Source organism: Crocuta crocuta, unplaced genomic scaffold (genome assembly GCF_008692635.1).
Source record: "Crocuta crocuta isolate KB4526 unplaced genomic scaffold, BGI_CrCroc_1.0 scaffold93, whole genome shotgun sequence".
NCBI lineage: Eukaryota > Metazoa > Chordata > Mammalia > Carnivora > Hyaenidae > Crocuta > Crocuta crocuta.
This window is the reverse complement of record NW_027529641.1, coordinates 5,626,113-5,648,944: the sequence shown is the minus strand read 5'-3', so window position 1 is coordinate 5,648,944 and position 22,832 is coordinate 5,626,113. Positions and strand designations below refer to the sequence as shown.

The window sequence follows — 22,832 nt, the reverse complement described above, 5'->3', positions numbered from 1 at the left end:
GGAAAGGATATGGATTACTTTTTAAAATAAAACCATTCTGCCTAGGAGATTAGATTATAACAAAATACAAAGCAAGAAAATACATTTTGCCACTACTTTAGAGTTTGCAGTTACAAGTTCTTGGTTATCATGAGGGATTTTCCTTCTAGATATCAGTTTTCAAACACATCTAAAAGTGAGTATCTGTCTCTTAATCAGTATCCTGTTAATTAGTAATGTTGCAAGACAGCTACATTTCAGCTCATAAATTTCATGTGAAGCAGGTAACAAGATAACCTGAAATTCAGCTACTTAGAGAATACAGACTACCTAATTACAATTCAATATTAAACTTATTATTCTAAGACAAATACTGTTTTTAAGTTGAATTTTAATTTTAATTTCATTAAAATGACAAATTTGTTCTTTTAATTTCAAGAGAAATTATATTTATTTTTGATTCAAAATGGAAGAATGAAACCATATTTACTCCTCTTGAAAGTCACTAAAAACATGAATGAATGAATGAATGACCGACCATGGGTTTTCTTAAGGAAAAAGTAAGGCTCCAAAGCATAAATTTTTATCTGCCAAACTGGAGAAATTTATATACAAATGGGATTCTTCACAAAAGTAACAATGTCAAAGCCCTGTGAAGGTCTAACCAAAGATCCTTTGTTGCTCTCAGATTTAAAAGTGAAGGAAGACCATGAGACAAGTAGGGGAGGAAAACCTTGTAAAGACCCTGTTTTGGGTACAGAATGTTAGGCGATATAAAACCAAGAGAGAGAGGAAGAGAGAGAAAGTCTCCTTTGCTAACTTGTACCTAATATCGTTGGCAAAGAGAAGAGATAGCATAATGACCTAAAAAGTGAGCTAGTATTATTCAGAAAAGAATCAGAAAAAAAAAAATTGTAACAGATAAAAGCCACAATAAGGAAACACAAAGAATCAAAACTGAAAATAAAACATTAAAATGAATAAAGATGTTTGATATAGTCAACAGATAATAAACAGTAAAAAAAGCACAGAACAATTGGAAAAGAAAAAATATTTGTTTTAAAATAAAACCATGTCAGAGAAATTACTGCCTGTGCCCTCTTCTATGATTTCTATGGTTTCAGGTTTCACATTTAGGTCCTTAATCCATTTTGAGTTTATTTTTGTGTATGGTCTGGGAAAATGGTTCAATTTCATTCTTTTGCATGTACCTTTCTCTGACACTGGTAATAGCAACATCCTTCTAGATATGTCTCCTGAGGCAAGAGAAATAAAAGCAAAAATAAACTATTGGGACACAGAAATAAAAAGGAAGCAAGCAACTGACAAAACTAGAAGACCACCTACCAAATGCGAAAAAATATTTGCAAATGACATACCCAGTAAAGGGTTAGTATCCAAAATATATAAAGAACTTGTACAACTCAACACCCAAAAAACAAATAATCCAATTAAAAAACAGGCAAAAGACATGAACAAACAGTTCTCCAAAGAACACATTCAGATGGCCAATAGACACATGAAAAGATGCTCATCACTCATCATCAGGGAAATGCAAATCAAAATCACAATGAGATAATCACCTCACATATGTCAAAATGGCTAAAATTAAAAAATGCAAGAAACAACGAGCATTGGCAAGAATATGGGGGGAAAAAAGAATCCTCATGTACTCTTGGTGGGAATGCAAACTGGTGCAGCCACTGTGGAACACAGTATGGAGGGTTCTCAGAAACTAAAATAGAACTATCCTAAAATCCAGTAATCACACTACTGGTGTATTTACCCAAAGAATACAAAAACACTAATTTGAAGGGATATATGTACTCCTATGTTTACTGCAGCATTATTTACAAACTATGGAAGCAGCCCAAGTGTCTACTGACTGATGAATGGACAAAGAAAACGTGGTATATGTATACAATGGAATATTATTCAACCATAAAAAAGAATGAAATCTTGCCATTTGCAACAATGTGAATGGATCCAGACAGTATACTTCTAAACAAAACATGCCATATGGAAAGACATACCATATGACTTCACTAATATGCAGAATTTAACATACAAACAAAAAACAAAGGAAAAAAAGAGAGGCAAACCAAAAACCAAGCTCTTAATTATAGAGAACAGATGGTCACCAGGGACGATGAGTGAAACAGATGAAAAGGATTAAGAGTACACTTTTCTTGATGAGCACTGAGTAATAGAAACAACTGGTGAATCACCATATTGTACACCTGAAATGAATATAACACTAAGTTAATTACACTGGAATTAAAATTTTTTAAACGGGGTGCCTGGGTAGATTAGTCAATTAAGCATCTAACTCTTAGTTTTGGATGAGGTCATGATCCCAGGGTCATGGGTTTAAGCCCCACATCAGGCTCCACACTGAGCATGGAAACTCTCTTTCTCTCTCTACCTCTGCCCCTTCCACCTCATGAGCTCGCTCTCTCTCTCTCCAAAAAAAAAAAAGTATAGAAGTATAGCCATACCAAATGAAAGAAAACAAAACAAGCAAAATATTGAAAAGGCACATAATTTCCACACACACATAAATGATAAGTAATCAAAACTTAGGGCATATTCTGATTAAGTTACTGAATGTCAAGTGTTTTGTTAAGAGAAAAATATACTCAGTCTGATACTGGCAAAGCTCAAAGCCAGAATACCTTGAAATCATCTCTGCAATGTTCTAGGGGAAAGCATTGGGGTCCTAGAATTCATTATACCTAACCAAGTCATACTTCAAGTATAAAGCAACAAACATTTTCAAACAGAAAAGTACTCAGGAAGTATAGCACCCATAAGCTTTTCCTTGAAGAAAAACAAAATAAAACTCCTTGCTGAAAAAGCCCAGTCATCTAAGTAAAATATAAATTGAAAAACACTGGATTTTTTTCAGTTTTGTTCAGTGCTGCATACTCAGTTTCTAAAATGCCACATGGCACTCAGTGGTGCTAAAAACTTCTCTAAATGAATCCATAAACCAGGAAACAGATTAAAACAACAAAAAGAATGCAAAAGCTACAGTAAAGAACCGTGATAATCAATGAATCCTTTCTACTTAGAACTACAATTAAATACTGTGGAAATTAGGATTACAGAACAGAATACAACTACTAACTTTAACAATATAAAAAAATAGCCAACTCAGATTTCTGACAACACGCTGACACAGGATCTACCTCCCTGAGAATTAACCCAGTGGTACTAAAAGTATTACGACTCCTAAGGAATAGTGGAGAAAAGGGTGAGAAACCCCATATTATGCTACAATATGTACTTGGCCGGCGGGGGGGGCGGGCAGGAATGTCATGTGTGGAGGCCAGTAGACTGAAGAAGAAATCACCAGTAGTGTTATAAGATAAATTTTAAAAAGAACAGTTTTGGTTCAGTCTGTGCCTCTCGTCTTCATTCCTGGGACACTCAATGCCTGCCACTTCACAACAGGGAGTGACAGCAGTGCGAGTGCAAACAAGCGTCCTCTAGGATAACAATAGAGCATTACAGAAGCACTGTTTGGGATGAGAGTCAAAATAACATGGGTAGGGATGGACTAGCCTCTAGCACTGACTTCCCAACAATTCTTAATCAAAACCTCCAAGGTTGGTAGATTTCCATCTAGAGAAAGTAAATCTTCTTCCAGTGTTCTTTTCCTGGGAGGACTCAGTGTAAAGCTGCAATCTGAATTCTTAAGGGATACAAGGAGTGATAGGATGGTGACATTTTTGATGCCTGAGGCCCTCTGACAAATTAAAATCAGTAAGATGCTATATAATAGTCTAAATATACAAACAATACCAAAGAATAAAATCCAAGTACACTGGCAAGCCAAGAAATATGATCAGACTAGATTTCTAAATATCCAGCCATATGCCATTTATAAAACATAAAGCATAAGGACACAGTAAGGTGGAATGCAAATGTAGAGAACTAGACCATATCAAGAAAATATTAGTAAAAGAAAGGTGTAGCTATCTTAATGTAAAACAAAGTAGATTTAAGATAAGCAGAACTCACTAAGAATAAAGAATATATTGAAAAATTCATCAAAAAGGTATAAGAATTCTAAATATGTATGAGCCTAATGAAACATCATCTCAATATATAAAACAGTACATGTTAAACTAATAGAGAAAGAAATTGACAAGTCTGCTTTTAGGTAAGATGAAGCAACTGGTAGAAGACCAAAGAACTCACTGAGATCTCTCGTATTTTATTTTGTTTTTCTCGTTGATATCTGTTTAAAGATACTGAAAAGCTGCTGAAGGAAGAAGGATTTAAGATGCCAAGACTCAAGAGGGGTGAGAACTTGACAGATGTAAAATGGTGTTCTGCAACACTCTCCCTTACAGGCCTTTATAGATGCTGGGTACAAGGCAACTAAGAATTTAGCCTTTGTTTGCAGTGGGTTGCCACTGATATAGAGCTTTTGTCCTGGGTTTTGAAAACACAAAACTGAAGACTCCAAGGGTCAATAAACTAGTGAGAAGGGTGAAGTAGAAGCTGAGGTGGTCACTATGAGGCTGCATGGGGTAGGAAGTTAAAAAGAAAAGCAGAAACCCTCAAAAAAGCAGAGTAGAGTTTTCTGTAATCTTCCAATGCTGACTGAGAAAACAGGAAATTTAAGACATGCTCCAAAGACTGGGCCCCAAGAACACACTGCTATCAATGCTGAAAGCTTTGAAAGACTACTCCTAAAAGTAGCCTCCTTGAAGGGCAACAAAAAGCTTCACTGAAACTGCAGCCTAGGGGCGCCTGGGTGGTTCAGTCAGTTAATAAGTGTCCGACTTCGGCTCAGGTCATGATCTGTCTCAGTCTGTGGCTCAAGAGTCGCATCGGGCTCTGTGCTGGCAGCTCAGCACCTAGAGCCTGTTTCAGATTCTGTGTCTCCCTCTCTCTCTGCCCCTCCCCCGCTCATACTCTGTCTCTGTCTCAAAAAAAAAAAACAAAAAACTATAAAAACAACAACTGCAGCCTAGCCTCTACTCAGGTTAATCTCTCTTTGGTCTAAGATACTCAATAACCCAATTTCAATGGTAAGAGGGAAGAGTAGGGGCACCTGGGTTGCTCAGTTGGTTAAGCGTCCAACTTCAGCTCAGGTCATGATCTCATGGTTCATGGGTTCGAGCCCTGCATCAGGCTCTGTGCTGACAGCGAGGTCAGAGCCTGGAGCCTGTTTCAGATTCTGTATCTCCCTCTCTCTCTGACCCTCCCCTGCTCACACTGTCTCTCTCTCTCTCTCTCTCAGAAATAAATAAAACATTAAAAAACATTTTTTTTTAAAAAAGAGGGAAGGGTAAACCATTTCTGCAGGAAAGTACCATAATAATGAATATTTATATCTTTCACATACAATGTCTAACAGCTCAAAAAAACCATTAAGACATGTTAGAAGAAATGATGATAAATCAAAAATAAAGAGAAAAGGGGATCAGATATGAACCTATACATAATCCAAATATAGGAATTAGCAGACAAAAACTCTATGATTAATATTTTCCAAAAAATAGTGGAAAGTGGACAAAATACATGAAAAGATGAGCCATATCACCAGAGAACTGAAATCTATAAAAAGAAAAATCAAAAAGAAATTTTATAATTGAAAACATAATACCAGGAATAAATAAGTTACTAGGTGTTTTAACAGCTAATTTTTAAAAACCAAGTAAAGGATTACTAGAGCCCAGGAAACAGATTACTACAAAACAGGCCATTCACTACAAGACATTCAGGTGGAGGGACAGAGAAAAAGAGTAAGAATTCTAGGGGGGAAAAAAGCATAAGAAATATATGAGACAATGTCAAAAGGACCAAGTTACATGTAACTGGAATCCCAGAGAAGAAAAGAATGGAGCACAAAAAATATCTGAAGACATCACAACAAAAAATTTACTACCCACGAAAAAGTAAAAATCTTAAAAGTAACCAGAGGGGAGACAAATGCATTATGAAATAATGAAAGCAGGTCTCTCCAAAGAAACTGACAGAAGTGACAGAAGTTAAAAGACAATTGTTTTAAAGTATTAAGAGACTATTAACTGTCGATATAGAATTCTATAAATTTTTTTAACATTTTATTTATTTTTGATAGGCAGCATGAATGAGGGAGGAGCAGGGAGAGAGACACAGAATCCAAAGCAGGCTCCAGGCTCTCAGCAGTCAGCACAGAGCCTGATGTGGGGCCTGAACCACTGAACCATGAGATCATGACTTGAGCCGAAGTTGGATGCTTAACCGAGTCACTCAGGCGCCCCTAGAATTTTATAACCAATGAAAACAGCTTTCAGTATGAAGATGATACAACTCCATAAAAAACAAAATTGGGCAAAGGATTTGAATAGATATTTCTCCAAAGAAACAGCCCCACATGTATAATCACTTGATTCATGACAAAAGCAAGCAATGGAGAAAAGATAGTTTTTGCAATAAATTGTACTGGGTCAACTGAGTATCTATCAGAAAAACAAATCTTGACTCCAACACCTCAAACCACACACAAAAATAAATTTCAAATGAGTAACATATCTAAAGCATGAAACGTAAAAAAAAGAAGAAAGCATAAAAAGAAAATCATCATTGCCTTGTGATAAGTAAACATTTCTTCAATATAGCAGCATTAGCCATAAAGGAAAAAAAAGAAGGCAAACTGGACAACATTGAAAAAAATGAAAAAATACAAAGGCAAGTGATGGTATGAAAGAAGTTATTTGTACTGCACATAATGAACAAAACACTCACATCATATTACACACAGAATATATACTAATTAATAAGAAAAACATAGGTAGCCCACTAGGGGAAAAAATGGAAAAGAAGTAAACAGTAAGCATCTTTTCATAAAAAATATGAAAAAGTGAACAACTTCATCAAACATCACAGAAACTTAAAATGTTACTTTTGTTCACCTACCACAATAAGCTAACAGGAAAGGGATAAAAACTAGTATTGGTGAAGATACAGAGCAGCTGAAACTTTCACACATTGTCAGCAGTGTAAATTTTAAATCAGTACAATCGCTTTAGAAAAGTATTGCTATCAGAGCTGATCACAGGTATACTCTGACTTAACAACTGTACACCTCGGTAATATACCCAAAGTTCATGTGTGCCAAAGACACATACAAGACTATTCAAAACAGCACTCTTTATAACAGTCTCAAAAAAGAAAACAACCAAAAGTTCACTTACAACAGAAAAAATAAAAATACACATTGTGTTCTATCCACACAACAGAATATTATTCCTTAATGAAAATGTACCAAATATATCTCCATATATAACGACATGTAAGAGTAACATTAATTTCACAAACCTAATGTTACCCAAAGGAACACATGCTGCTCACATAAATTCAACAGGCATAATTAATCTATGTGTCAGAAGTTAGGTAAGTGGCACAGGGAGATAATGACTGGGGAGACGAGACAGAGACAGTTTCTGTGGTGGTGGTGCACTGGGATATGCTGGCTACATGGCCATGCACGTTTTCCAATAATTGACTTAGCCACACTTAGGACTTGTGCTCTTTTCTTTATACTTTAATACAAAGTTGACTTTTTAAATAGAAGTGTATTATACCAACAAGAACAAACACAAGGTTTCACCAGAAACTCCCAACTGGAAGTGAAGTGAATGAAAGCTTCCAAGTGGAAGTGAAGTGAGGTGAAGCAGCTCGTTAAGTGCATGACAGTGTCACCACCAAGATTTTTTATTCACTGCTCTAAAGACTTGAAGTGTGATTTTTATCTTACTAGCTCAAAAAATCCAGTCATTAAAAACTGCATATGCTATTATCTCCTTCTGTATTGCTCCCTAAACTACCCGAACCAGAGGCTGGTGCTTCCTTCCATAAACTCTCCCATCACCTGAGCTTACCTTCTGTTTACCATATAGTTAAATCTCCTATGTTGGCTATATATTTTTAATGAGCTCCCAGTGCTTAACACAGTCTCTCCCAGAATCAGTAGGTATTCAAATGTGGATGAATAAATGAAATAAATCTGCTTCTGCACAGAAACATTCTCCTCATTTTAATGCAAGAATAATGAAACTTTTAACTCAGAATCCACAAATGCAAAATGCTAAATTATATCTATACCTAACAAATCTGAAAAATAAACTGCCCAACTACCTATTCTGTTTCTTTTCTGCATTCTTTGCCAAAATCATCTGAGAGGACATTCAGACACCCTTGCCCCATTTGGCAGCTTGGCAAGAAGATGACTTAGCAGGTAAATTTAACATATTAACAGGCTAATTCTAGTTGCTGAGTTATAGTGGTAGGCTCCACCTTTTAACTAAGATTATTTCCTTAATTAAAAGTTCCCTTACATGGTCACTTACATATTCCTAGTTCCCCTTTTCCTATTCCCCACATGTGGGGTCTTTTCCAATAGTAGATCCAGTGTACCTACTCTGAATTTAAACATGACTCTGTAAGGGATAATAAGAGTGTAAGGAATGCTATGTGCTTTGCCAGTTCTCTGCTTTTATGTTATTCCCTAATAAACCTATTTTACATATATATTGTATGTGTTCCACATTATGTGTCCATACATACAATGTAAGATGTAGAGAGAGATGTGCCTCATCTATAGGTCACAATCTTCAGATATATGAAAGGACAATTACTTGCAACCTTGCTTAGAATCATCCCTTTGGAATGATGGAATGGTTCTTTTATCAGTCTTCCCTACTATATCACCCTTCATAAAGAGTCATACTATGTGAGCCTTACACTTTAGATAAAGAATCTTCATGAGATGAAACAAGAGTTCTCTTCAATTTGGTCTACTGGCAACTCTACTCACTTCCACTAACTTCTCTACTAGCTGCCAGCTAAGTTTTGTCTCCAACTATATCTGTATTACTAGGTGAATTACTACTCAGACTTTGCAGAATGTATCTTTAATACTGTTCTGTTCCCAGTAAGCTTCCGGAAACCAGCTTTTCTGGACATTTCTCCTGACAGTCAATCTTTCCAGAGACAGCACATGCTCTGAATACTAGTTCATAGTCTATGAAACCATTTTCCTTCTTGTTTTTTAAACCAAGGGCTGGGCAACTTTTTCTTAAAGGCCAGAGAGTCAAGATTTTAGGCCCATGGCCCATCTAGTCTCCAGGGCCACTTCCTACTTATGTTGCTGTAATGTGAAAGCAGCCACAGACAATATGTAAACAAACACACATGGCAGTGTTCTAATGACTTATTTATCAAAACAGCCAACCAGCCCATGGACCATAGTTTGCCAATCCCTGCTCTAAACTCTTTCAACTCCAGGCCATCACTTCATGTATCAGTATTATTATAATTATCCTGAATACTTGTAAGGGTTTATTGACACTGGTGCTGAAACTCAGGTTCAGTATGTTTTATCAATTAAAACTGAGATAAATACATAAATGTTTTAGGAATGTTTGTTTAGAGTTATAAAAAAATTCTATTTCTTGGTTGACCAGAAAATTTAACTGACCAAAACACATTCACTGAAAACTGCAGTTAACTTAAGTATTACCTAATTATGAAAATAGAGGTGATAATTTATAATAATGATTAATACATAAAAAAGTCAAACAGAAGGCTAAATATATTATAATAAATCTACACAATGGACGGTAACAGTGGGACTACAGTGATCTAACTTTTCTTCTTTTTTCCTTTGTTTTCTATAATTAACATCTATGATTTCTATAATAAGAGAAAAAAGTTTCTTTATGGCACATGACAAGCTAAAATGTTAAAGTTTTTTATTTAGTTTGGAAATAAAAATATTTAGACTTGAAATTAAGTTTAAGAAAAATTCAACCATTCTATGCTATGCTCTTTTCTAAAAAATATTTACATCAATTAAATGAATAAGTTAAAATTTTCATTTACCTGTCGGTTCCTTTCATCCATTATGCGTGTGATTTGTATTTTCTTCCGCCCCATTTTCAGTCACCTTTCCTTCCTTATACTCCAAATATTTAATTCAAAATTAATTTTCTTCAATACCCTAATGCATCGTACACAGCTTCTATTATTTCAGCTTCTAGTCCAAGGGCTACAGCTGAAATTTTCTATAAGATCTAAAAGAAAACACAAATTAGAAAATTTAAGTTCTATAAGTTTGCAAATCATGAAAATGTTATACAAATTTCAAACCTGCTTCTATGCTGCACATGGGCAGCATTATTAGTTGAAATTTCTGGTTATAGAGAATTGGTAATTAAGTTGAAGCTTTGTTAACTTTACTCCTAAAATATCTCTTGAATATTTTTGTGCCTCTAGTTCTGGCTGAAAGAGTACAATTATAACCTTCGAGTTTTTCTCAATGCATATAATAATAGCAACAACAAGAGCCAATGCTTAACTGGAATTTTTCTATGTGCCAGGCACTCCCCTCAGTACCTGCCATGTCTTAACTCATTCAGTCCAAACTGTAATCTTCTTAGTTATAATTATCATCTCCATTTTATAAATAAGGATACTGAGGCACAGAGATGCTAAGTAATGTGTCCAAAGTCACACACACAGTAAAGGGGAGAGCTTGAAATATGAACTCAGGGAGTCTGGCTCCAGAAATTCTCTTTACATGACAGAAAATCCCTGAAAGCTTCTGATGGCCTCCTTGTCAAAGGATGAATTAGTAATCTGGGTAGTCCCAATCTGCCTTTACAAACTATTCCTGCAAATTGTCCTAGCCACCACCAAAATTACTATCTGTCAATCCACAAAGGCACTAAACGATTTCATAATAATATCCACTTAAATGAAACACTGTTCCTTTAGCCATTTAATAAAATCCTCCTAATCAGTCAAGATTCATTTCCCCCTGGTAAACGACAGCACCTTGCTTTGTGGGCATGTATATGATAAATTCCAAGTCCATTTTCCTCTGAGACTATGAATCCTTCAAGAACACAACTTTTTTATTTCATTTATCTCTGTAATTGAACAACTGGCAGTGATATAATCTGTCATGTTCTGAATGATAGTTTTATCAAAAACCTAATGTTTCCAAAACTTACATAATAAAATATTTACAAGGGCACGGAAGACAAATGCTAAAACATTCACAATAATAAATTCTCAGGGAAATTTCACTGAAGTATTTTTAATGCTGTGCATGTAAAACCATAAAACTTCAACAGTACTGTATAGCAAATCCACTGTTTGATTAAACCTGGCTTTTGCTTAAAAGCTTGGGTTTTTCAACTCTTATCAGTACCATCATTACCATAAGCATGGCATTTCTTACATATCTTCCCTCATATTCTCTCATTTCTTCATTCACATAAACATTAATTGAACATCTATTAACAAGTGATAGCCTATTAACTGATCACCTACTTGCAAAAAAAAAAAAATGTACTTCTAGACACATACGGCAAAATGGTCCAAAAAAAGGGGGGAGGGAGGCGGCATGATTTCTCAAGTCACAGATTTCACAGTTTAGCAGGGGAAAACAGACATTAATTAAACTATCATATAAATGAATCTGTACAAATCAAAATGAGGAAGTTCATTTATCTGACCTAAATTCACAAGTTAGGGAAGGCTTCCTTGAGAATGCCTCACACCCAAACCTGAGTATGAAGGTGTACATACTAGTCAGACAGAAGAGCATATGCAAAAGTCCCATGACAAGAGGAAGCAGGAAACATTAGAAGAACTGAAGAATGGCAAGTCACTGCTGGGAACCAATCAAACAAGGAGCTGTGATGTAGAATGCTTTTGTTTTCTCATAAGATTGTAACATAAACCAATAAAAGTCAGCTTATTCAAATCATGTTCCCTAATAGATCACATTGCATTCAATCCCAATTATAAAAATTTGCAATATAGTAGGCAACATAAATACTCCTACATTCCAATACTAACGCCTATAAGGTATATGCAGCACTGTATGATCTGAGCATTTAGCTTTTGACAATGGTTGAGTAAGTTACTTCAAACCAACCTATTCTAAGAATGGGGGGAAAAGCAACAAAATTAATCTGTTTAAAATCACTGGAGAACTTTTAAGACAGAATTGAAAGGTTGAGATCTGGAAGAAATCAGTTAAGACCAGACTTCAGACTAAATATCCCCCTAGTCATTTGTAGATTCTTAGAACATTGACTTGGAAGCTGCGAGATCTATGGGTGGGACACAAAAATAGATTTAGGGCCTACCAAGGAATAGCCCCAGTAAACACCAGGAATCTGGAGGGAATCCAAAGGACTATGTCCTCAGTATAAAGATAAACTAGAAATGGACTAGGCCATATAAGGAGGGAAGGAAACAGAGCTTCAGATCATAATCATCTCACTCACTGATTAGATTAATGTGATCTGGGTTACCTAGTATGATTAACCCAGCCTCAAGTCAGTAAAATCTTCTGAAAAGATTTTAGCAAAAGTAAATCTTACAAGAAAAAATATAGTATCATTTAGAAATTCAAATGATCTTATCATTTTTATACAAAATGTCTAAAAAATTAAAAATAACCAGTCAAGACCTGGCTGAAAACTAAGATTTTAAAATGGCAATACATTTAGAACCATAGTAGGTTCAGATAATTGTGTTATCAGAAAAGAACTTTCAAGTAAGTTAATGTTTTCAAAGAATTAAAAAACAAAGAATATTACCAGACAATGCTAAAAGTATGGAAAACAGAATTGCAAAGTACAATACTGAAGACAGATAATAAAAAATAATTGATGATGAGCTTAACAACAGGTAGCATACAGCTGACTCAGAAGATAGGAAAGAAGAAAATAGCTATACTAAAGCCCAAAAGGGCATGAAAAAGGGGAATACAGAAGTGTGAAAAAACAGTGAAACATGGATCCAAAATATATGTAATTAGAGTCCTAGAAGAAAAAGAGAGAAAAAAAAAAGGAAAAGAGAAAAATATTTAAAGACATATAGTTAAAAGCTTATCAACGGCATCAAGCCACAGATCCAAGATCTACAAACACCCAAGCAAAACAAATGTAAAGAAAACCAGAACTTAGGTATATCAGAGTAAAGCGGGTGGGTTAGAGGGAAAGAGAGAGACACAAAGAGGCAGCGATCAGCCACAGAGAGATCTTAAAAGCAGCCAAAAAAATAATAACAATAATAAAGATTAACTTTAAAAGCAATAGTAAGATTTACAGTTGACTTTTTCACATAAGTAATGGAAGCCCAAGACAATGGAATGATACCTCAAAGTGCCAGGAATGGGAGAAATGCCAAACTATAATTCTATATCTAGCAAAAAATACTCTTCAGAAAAAAAGGGGGGGGGCACAATATAGACATTTTCAGTCAAACAGAAAAAATGAATTTAACATCAGAATACACTAAAGGGACTTCTTCAAATAGAAGGAAAAAAGATCCCAGGTACAGCTTGGATATCGCACCAAAAATTAAGTGACTAAATAAATAAATAAATAAAACCAACAGGGTAAATATATAACTCTAAATGAATAATGACTAAATAAAATAATAATACTTTGTAGAATTTAAAATATTACAATACACAACAGCAATAGCACATAATTGGGAAGTATAGTAAATGAAATAAAAGTGTTTTAAAATCCTTTCATTTACTGGGAAACAGAAAACGTACTTTGGACTTCAGTAAGTCAAAGATGCATGTGGTAATCTCTGAGGTAACCACTGCAAGAATAGTATAAAAGTACACACATGCTAACAAGCCAACAGAGGGGGGAAATGAATTAATAATCCAAACGGTAAATATAAAACACAAAAACTAATTATATGATGATTATAGATGATTACATCTTAAATAAATGAGGATACATAAAGACTGAAAGTCAAAGCATGGAGAACAATAATACACTGTGTAGAACACAATTCAAAAGAAAGTTTTATGGCTATACTTTATTACAGTAGATTTTAATGCATGAAATAAATACATGGATAGAGATACAACAGGATACTTCATTACAATAAACATTCAATTCACCAGAAAGCTCTAACAAGTCTAAACTTGAATGTACCTAATAACACTTAAAGTCAGGAATCTGTTCCTGAAAATCAGATATTCTATGCAAAACCCTAACCAGGAGGTTATTTCCCATTATCTTAAATAGACAAAATTATGTTACATATAAATTCATAATCCCCAAACATTTCTCTTTTAAAACTCACTGAAATACAGAAAATGTCCATTAACAATAGTAAATTATCATGGTTAGGGTGTAAAATATTGCATTACTTCATATGTGACAGTTTTCTCACTGGTTTTGTTTCCTTTGCCACAATTTAACACTTCCTCAGTATTTTTTGTGCTTTCCACAGATCTAAGCAAAATTAAGGGCCAAATATGAACAGCAATTAAAAACTTATTAAAGACAAACACATATGGCAGATAATAGCTCAAAGAATTCTAATACTGTAACCTCTTTCTTAGTGCCAGCAGCAACATTCCCTCTGCTGATAGCACGTGCTTCAAAAAAATGTCTACATGTGATTCTAATGTTCTACAAACTGCATCTGAAATTTCATTTGTGACTTTTCCCATATATAAGTTTGTTAAAATACTGAATTCTGCAGCTGTGAAAACATACTTTTTCTAAATAAACTTCAGCCAACACCAAGGAAACTAGGTGAAGTCCACAATTCTCGCAAGTTGATTTTAACACAGCTTTCTCAGTAACTGATAGAACAAGCACACCAAAACATGGAACAGACCAGATAAAACAGAAAAATATTTGAACTTTACAATTAACAACCTGAAATACAGAACATTATACCTAACAAGAGCATAAAATAAAATACATTCCTTTTAAGTGCAAAAATATATTTACCAAAAGTGACCCAAATCTGGATCATAAACTGTTAATAAGTTTCAAAGGACAGACAAGTTTCTTTTGACCTCCAATGAACTAAGCTATGAATTGATAAAAATATAATTTGAAAACACTTCTATTGTGAAATGAAGCAGCGAACTTCTAAACAACCCATAGGTCAAGAAGAAATAAGGGTTAAGATGAGAAAAGACTTTGAATGGAATGCTATTAAAATTACATCATATCAGGGGCGCCTGGGTGGCTCAGTTGGTTAAGAGGCTGACTTCGGCTCAGGTCATGATCTTGTGGTTCGTGAGTTTGAGCCCCACATCGGGCTCTGTGTTGACAGTTCAGAGTCTGGAGCCTCAGAGTCTGTGTCTCCCTCTCTGCCCCTCTCCCATTCATGCTCTGTCTCTCTCTCAAAAATAAACAAACATTAAAAAATTAAAAAAAAAAACTATTCTCTTAACAAAATTACATCTTACCAAATTTATGGGATGCAGCTACAACCATGAATAAGAGGGAAATTTATAGCTTTAAAATACATATATGGAGGAAATGCCAAAAACAAGTGTTCTACGCAACCATCTGAAAGTTATAAAAAGAACAAATTAAACCTCAAAACAGTACAAATGAAGAAATAAAAGAACATAAAGTAATGAAATAGAAAGCAAACATACAAGAGAGATCAACAAAACCAAAAATTAGCTGTTTGGAGGGATCGATAAAACTGGTAAGTCCCTGGAAAAAGTAATAAAGGAAAAAAAAAATTGAATAAATATCTGGCCTCATAGGTCTTAGATTTAAAAATATGGACTTGTTTTTCCTAACATGTCCTATACTTATCACATGAAGATTAATGCAAATAACCAACAATATCTGAGAGTAAATGATGCCAGACAAAACTAGCATGTATAACTCTTTAAGAACTACCTCCCATACTTCCAGTTCAAACACTCTAATAACCTAGTTATAACAGTCTTTTGATCCCATTGGGTCCTACAATTTATTACGCCTGCTACCTTTTCACTTTCCCTCACCCAGTTTATGTCCCTCCTTATCCAGTTTAATTTTCATATACCCTTACTCCTTTGACTCCTGCTCTCCCTCTTCCCTTCCCTCACTGCCTGGCAAAAGCCACTCTTGACTACATGCTCCCATGCAGCTGAATATGGCTGACAATAAACAACCATGCTAACCAGGTTAATTAACCTGACTTTAAGTTTAGCAATTTTCCATTTCCCAATTTCCCGGTTGATTATTTTATGCCATATTCTCTCTCCTCACAACTCCAACACTTGACCCATCTTCACTTTCAGCTGATGACTTTGCTACCTATTCTACTGATGGAAAAAATAGCAATTAGAAGAGAAACTCCTCGAATTCCTGCCATCACAACTATCAACCCATCAGCATCTATCCCATTACACACTGCTTTCCTTCCTATCTGGGTCTTGGCTGCAGCAATTCCTCCTTTCTTTCCTTCAAAATTTTCATCTATACTGAAGCACTCTCACTGGCAAAAAATGAAATACAAGATGCTATTATTTCAGTTACCCAAAACAAAACACAGAAAGCAAAAAATGTCTTGATCCTGAAATTTAAAATACACTAATACAAAAATTCATCTTTGCAGATTCTGAGAAGGTTCAATTTCATAAAGATGTCAATTCTCCCAAAATTAATCTAAAGATTCAATGTAATCCTAATCAAAATGCCAACAGGTTTTCCTTTATTATATGCAGAAACTAACAAGATTATTCTAAAATTTATTTGCAAATACAAAAAGTTTGCAGAATAGTCAAAACTACCCTGAAGAAAAAAGCTAAAAGACTTACGAAGGGGCAACTGGGTGACTCAACTGGATAAGCATCCAACTCTTGATTTTGGCTCAGGTCATGATCTCACAGTTCATGAGATCAAGCCCCCACATCAGGCTCTGGGCTAATAGCACAGAGCCTGCTTGGAATTCTCTCCATTCCTCTCTATGCCCCTCCTCTGCTCTCGCTCTCTCTCTCTCAAAACAAACAAACAAACAAAAAACAGAAACAGCAAAGCTGAATAGTCATCTATAACTGGTAAGGAGACTGAATTTTAAAATTAAATAAATTTTAAAATTTATTTAAAAAATAAATTTTTAAAAAATCATGTCAAAGAAAAGTACTCAACTTGATGGCTTCACTGGGAGTTCTACCAAAATTTAAAGAACTACCACAAATCTTTCTCAAACATGTCCCCAAAACTGAAGGGAACAGAACACATCCTAACTTATTCTGAGGTAAGTATTGCCCTGTATCAAAGCCACACAATGACATTAAAACTATAGATTCATAGCCCTTTTGAACACTGATGCAAAAATATTGAAGAAAATATAGGAAACCAAACTCTGTAGCATGTTAAAAGGATTATACACCATGACAAAGTGGGATTTATTCCTGGAATGCAAGGATGATTCAATATACTAAAATCAGTCAATGTGAGGGGGACCTGGGTGGCTCAGTCGGTTAAGCGTCCGACTTTGGCTCAGGTCATGATCTCGCGGTTCGTGGGTTCGAGCCCCACATCAGGTTCTGTGCTGGCAGCTCGGAACCTGGCACCTGTTTCAGATTCTGTCTCTCTCTCTGTCCCCTCCCTAGCTCATGTTCTGTCTCTCTCTCAAAAATAAACTATAAAAAATTTTTTAAAAAGTCAGTCAATGTGATAAACCACATTAAGAGAATGAAGGACAAAAACCACATGACCATCTAAATTGATGCAAAAGAAGAATTTGACAAAATACAATATTCTTTTATGATAAAAAAATCAACTAATAATAGAAGGAAACTATCTCAACGTAATAAAAATCATATAGGAAAATCCCATAGCTTATAGAATGTTCAAATGGTGAAAGACTGAAAGCTTTTCCTCTAAGATCAGGAACAAGACAAGGATGACTGATTTCAAAACTCAGGTTCAACAATCTAATGGAAGTTCTAGCCAAAGCAATTAAGCATGAAGAAAAAGGAATATAAGGTATCTAAATTGGAAAGGAAAAGTATTAAGTATCTGTTTGCAGATGATATAATCTTATACATAGAATCCTCTAAAAACTCTGCAAAACACTGTTGAACTGATAAACAAATTCATCAAAGTGGTAGGATACAAATAAACATATAAAAATAAGTTTTATTTCTATACTAACAATTAACAGCCTGAAAAAAAGAAAATAATTCCATTTACAATGGCATCAAAAGTTTTTTTAACTCAGGAATTAACTTAGTGAACATGATTTTACACTCAAAATGAAAAACATTGATAAAAGAAATTACAGAAGACACAATAAATAAAAAAGACACCCTATGTTCACAGACTGGAAAACTTAATGTTGTTAACATGTGAATATTATCCAGCAATAGCACTGCTAGGAATTTACCCAAGGGATACAGGGGTGCTGATGCGTAGGGGCACATATACCCCAGTGTTCATAGCAGCACTCTCAACAATAGCCAAAACATGGAAAGAACCTAAGTGTCCATCATCTGATGAATGGATCAAGAAGATGTGGTATATTTATACATGGCAATGAGAAAGAATGAAATCTGGCCATTTGTAGCAACATGGATGGAACTAGAGGGTGTTATGCTGAGCAAAATAAGTCCCACAGAGAAGGACAGCTACCATATGTTTGCACATATAGGTAGATTAGGAGGAACTTAACGGAGGACCATGGAAGAGGAGAAGGGGGAAAATAGTTGGAGAGAGAGAGGGAGGCAAACCATGAGAGACTCTTAAATGCTGAGAACAAACTGAGGGCTGATGGGGGTAGGGGAGAGGGGAAGGCAGGTGATGGGAATGGAGGGCACTTGTTGGGATGAGCACTGGGTGTTATATGGAAACCAACTTGACAACAAACTATTTACAAAAAAAATACATATAATCCAAAAAATAAATAAATAAGGAAATCTTGGGGCACCTAGGTGGCTCAGTCGGTTAAGTGTCCGACTTTGGCTCAGGTCATGATCTTGCGGTTCGTGAGTTCAGCCCCTCACTGGTCTCTGTGCTGACAGCTCAGAGCCTGGAGCCTGCTTCAGAATCTGTGTCCCCTTCTCTCTCTACCCCTTCCCCACTCGTGCTCGGTCTCTGTCTCAAAAAGAAACAAACATTTAAAAAAAAAAAAAAAAAGGAAATCCTATCACATGCTACATGAATAAACTTTGAAAATATTATGGTAAGAAAAATACACTGGCCACAAAAAGACAAATACAAGGTAATTCAATTTATATAAGGTACACCGAGTAGTCAAAATTCATAGAGAAAGTGAAATGGTACTTATCAGGGATAAGAGGGAGGGACAAATGGAGAATTATGATTAATGAGTACAGAGTTTCAATATGGAATGATTATAAATTTCTGGAGACAGAGGGTGGTGATCATTGCACTGCGATGTGAGAGTACTTAATACCACTGTACTGTACATTTATTTTAATTTTTTGATTGAAAGAGAGTGTGAGTAGGGGGTGAGCAGCAGCAGGAGAGAAAGAACCGTTAAGTAGGCTCCACTGAGCCATCGAGGCACTCCCTCCCTCTACCCCCTGCTCTGCTGAACTTTTTTTTTGGCCAAAATTTAAAAACATACAAATACTTAAAAAAAAGTATGTTACTCAAATTTAAAACAATTGCAGGATTATGATTTTATTAATTTAAGCCAACTACTAATCCATTAGGTTAACTGAGTACTAATTGTTCTATATGATAAAGCTAAGGACTTTTAGTAGAAATGGAAACATATAACACCTACCTTTAGAACTAACATTTATCTTTAGCAAACACAAATGGGCATTTTTCCCCACAGACAAAGTAATATATCTTATCCTTGAGGGAGTATCCTTATTAAGTAAATAAATATTTTAAGAGCATGGACTTTAAACAGAAGGTAAACATTACTTTTAAGGTTTGTTTTTATTAAATAAACACTAATCTTTGACTTCACCAAAACATCTCATTTTGATGATTCAGGTAAATCAATTATTTTTTTTTTTCAAAAACTGCTAAAAAACCTTCTGTAATAAAAGTAACTGTATACAGTTGCACAACTGTACATAATCAACAACTGAATTTTTTAAACAAATAAATAAGTACTCAACAAGAGAAAATCTTTAATAATTCATTACTGCTTTAAAAGAAGGAAACTTAAGAATTTGATTTTGCAGGCACCTGGATGGCTTAGTGTGTTAAGTGTCTGACTTGGGCTCAGGTCATGATCTCAGAGTTCGTGGGTTCGAGCCCCACATCAGGCTCTGTGTTGACAGCCAGCTCAGAGCCTGGAGCCCTGTTTCAGATTCTGTATCTCCCTCTCTCTCTGACCCTCCCCTGTTCATGTTATCTCTCTCTCTCAGAAATAAATTTAAAAAAAAAAATTAAAATAAAAAATAAAATAAAATAAAAATAAAAGAATTCGATTTTGGACATATTAAACTTGAGATAGTTATGGATCATACATATGAAAATGTCAAACAGGAGCTAGATATAAGACTTAGACATTAGAACTAAAATTATGCCTTTGGAAATCTTGGGCATATAGACATTATAAATGTTGTGGCAAACAATGTGTTCACGTAGGGACAAAATATAAAATGAAAACAGCATTAAAGTCCCAAGGAACAAGATATTTATTATTGCTGCAAATGAATAGCTCAAAACTATCCTCTAGACAGAAAGGGTTTTTTTTTAATCCAATATTTTTTTTTAAAAGTCAATAATTTTGACAAACTCGTGAGCAAAGAAGATACCTAATGAGCTTGTGAAAATACGGTCATCATCAATAGACAGTTTTTAAACAATTTGGCCAACATTAAAAAAATTGTTTTTAGTTTTTTTCAACAAGAAATCTGACTCTCAGCTTTCCTTGAAAAATGCATTCTACTTTCAAGAATTTATTCTAGTTTTTCTTTAATTTTTTTCTAAAATTAATACCATCATGGGGCACCTGGGTGGCTCAGTCAGTTAAGCGTCCGACTTCTGCTCAGGTGATAATCTCTCAGTTTGTGGGTTCAAGCCCCTCGTTGGGCTCTGTGCTGGCAGCGCAGAGCCCGGAGCCTGCTTCGGATTCTGTGTCTCCTTCTCTCTCTGCCCCTCCCCCACTCAGGCTCTGTCTCTCTCAACAAATAAATAAACATTTTTAAAAAATTAATACCATTATTGTGATAAGGAAAAAAGTTACTACAAATGACAAAAACAAAATGGATGCTTTTAAATTTAAGAAGGAAAAAAAAATCTTGAAAGCCAAAAACATGAACTTTAAACATCACTGAAATCTTCCTTATACTTTAGCATTTTTTGCCATTTCCAATTACTCTTTCTTCACAACTTACTTGGAATGTCAAAGTACTTTATGAATGAGAAGGTCTATTACAAGTTGAGCGAGAAACCTAGATCCTAAACAGAAACATTTCTTTTTTTTTAAATAGTTAACTGTCAAGTTGGTTTCCATATAACACCTAGTGCTCATCCCAACAAGTGCCCTCCTTCATGCCCATCATCCCCCTTCCCCCTACACCCATCAGTCCTCAGTTTGTTCTCAGCATTCAAGAGTCTCTCATGGTCTGCCTCCCTCCCTCTCCCCAACTATTTTTCCCCTTCTTCTCCCCCACAGTCCTCCATTGAGTTCCTCCTAATCCTCCTATACGTGCAAACATATGGTAGCTGTCCTCCTCTGCCTGACTTATTTTGCTCAGCATATCACCCTCAAGGTCCATCCATGTTGCTACACGTGGCCAGATTTCATTGTTTCTCATTGCCATGTAGTATTCCATGGTATAGATAAACCACATCTTCTTGATCCACTTGTCCGTTGATGGACACTTAGGCTCTTTCCATGTTTTGGCTATTGTTGAGAGGGCTGCTATGAACATTGGGGTACATGTGCCCCTATGCATCAGCACCCCTGTATCCCTTGGGTAAATTCCTAGCAGTGCAATTGCTGGGTCATTGGGGAGTTCTATTGTGAATTTTTTGAGAAACCTCCACACTGTTTTCCAAAGGGACTAAACCAGTTTACATGCCCACCAACAGTGTAGGAGGGTGCCCATTTCTCCACATCCTCGCCAGCATCTAGAGTCCCCTGATTTGCTCATTTTAGCCACTCTGACCAGCGTGAGGTGGTAGCTCAGTGTGGTTTTGATCTGTAATTCCCTGATGAAGAGGGATGCTGAGCATTGTTTCATGTAAACACAAACATTTCACTCAATGAGCTGCAAAAAGAGCCTTTGGTACCTGACAATTTCTAAATAAAAGTAACTTTTTAGAAGAGGAAAATAAAAACTATACACATTATATGTACCACATGGGGCTAGAATACTACACAATTATAAATATTTTAAGGAAAGTAATTCTTTACTACTACTAACAAATGTATTTCTAAGCATATTATTTATGATAAAAATATGAGTATTTACTATGTTCCTGCTATTTCATATATTTCCTTCCCTTGAAACAGATTAGTACCTTTTTTATACATACAACAGAAATCAGGAGAAAAAATTAAATGGAAAATATTATCTTGTAATTTCCAATAATTAAATGTCAAATTGGTATCTAAGGTTATACCTTATAAGAAAGTAAACTAAAATATCAAATAGATAAAAGTATACTATACATATAATTATATATAGTTTCTATATGACTTAAATTTTTTTCCTTAAGCTTAGCAGATACTCTGATTTCTTCCTTTTTCTATAAATAGTATATCAACAAAAGGAAGGGGAAGTGACTAGTCAATACTCTTCCAGAACCCATTTTAATTCAAACCTTTTTCTTTGCCAAACTTCAATCAAGCTGCTTGAAAAATAATAGAATACTATAATTTTCAATTTACCTTAGAAATGATCTCGTATTATAACCCCTACCCCTTCAGCAGAGAAGCTGAAACACAAGGAGAAAAGTGAACCATCTAAAGTCTCAGTAAAAACAGCCAGGACTCCTTCTACTGTACAACACGGCAGTTGTTCTGAAACCTTAGTCACTCAAACCCTAACTTCTCAATCTTTCTCCTAACCATGTACCATGCTTGATACTTTTATTTACCCAGTTCTTCTTTACATC

At 35.2% G+C, this 22,832-nt stretch overlaps 1 protein-coding gene across 6 annotated transcripts in view; it reads right to left on the bottom strand.

Annotated features, from left to right (window-relative positions):
* The window catches only part of MEF2A (myocyte enhancer factor 2A), a 153,327-nt gene that overhangs the window by 72,715 nt on the left and 57,780 nt on the right, over positions 1 to 22,832 (bottom strand). For all 6 annotated transcript variants that reach the window (XM_077762386.1, XM_077762384.1, XM_077762381.1 and 3 more), the window contains one exon: positions 9,865 to 10,055. In XM_077762386.1, the coding sequence (XP_077618512.1) occupies positions 9,865 to 9,918 (54 nt within the window). In that variant the 5' untranslated portion in view covers positions 9,919 to 10,055. The remainder of the gene's footprint in view (positions 1 to 9,864; positions 10,056 to 22,832) is intronic.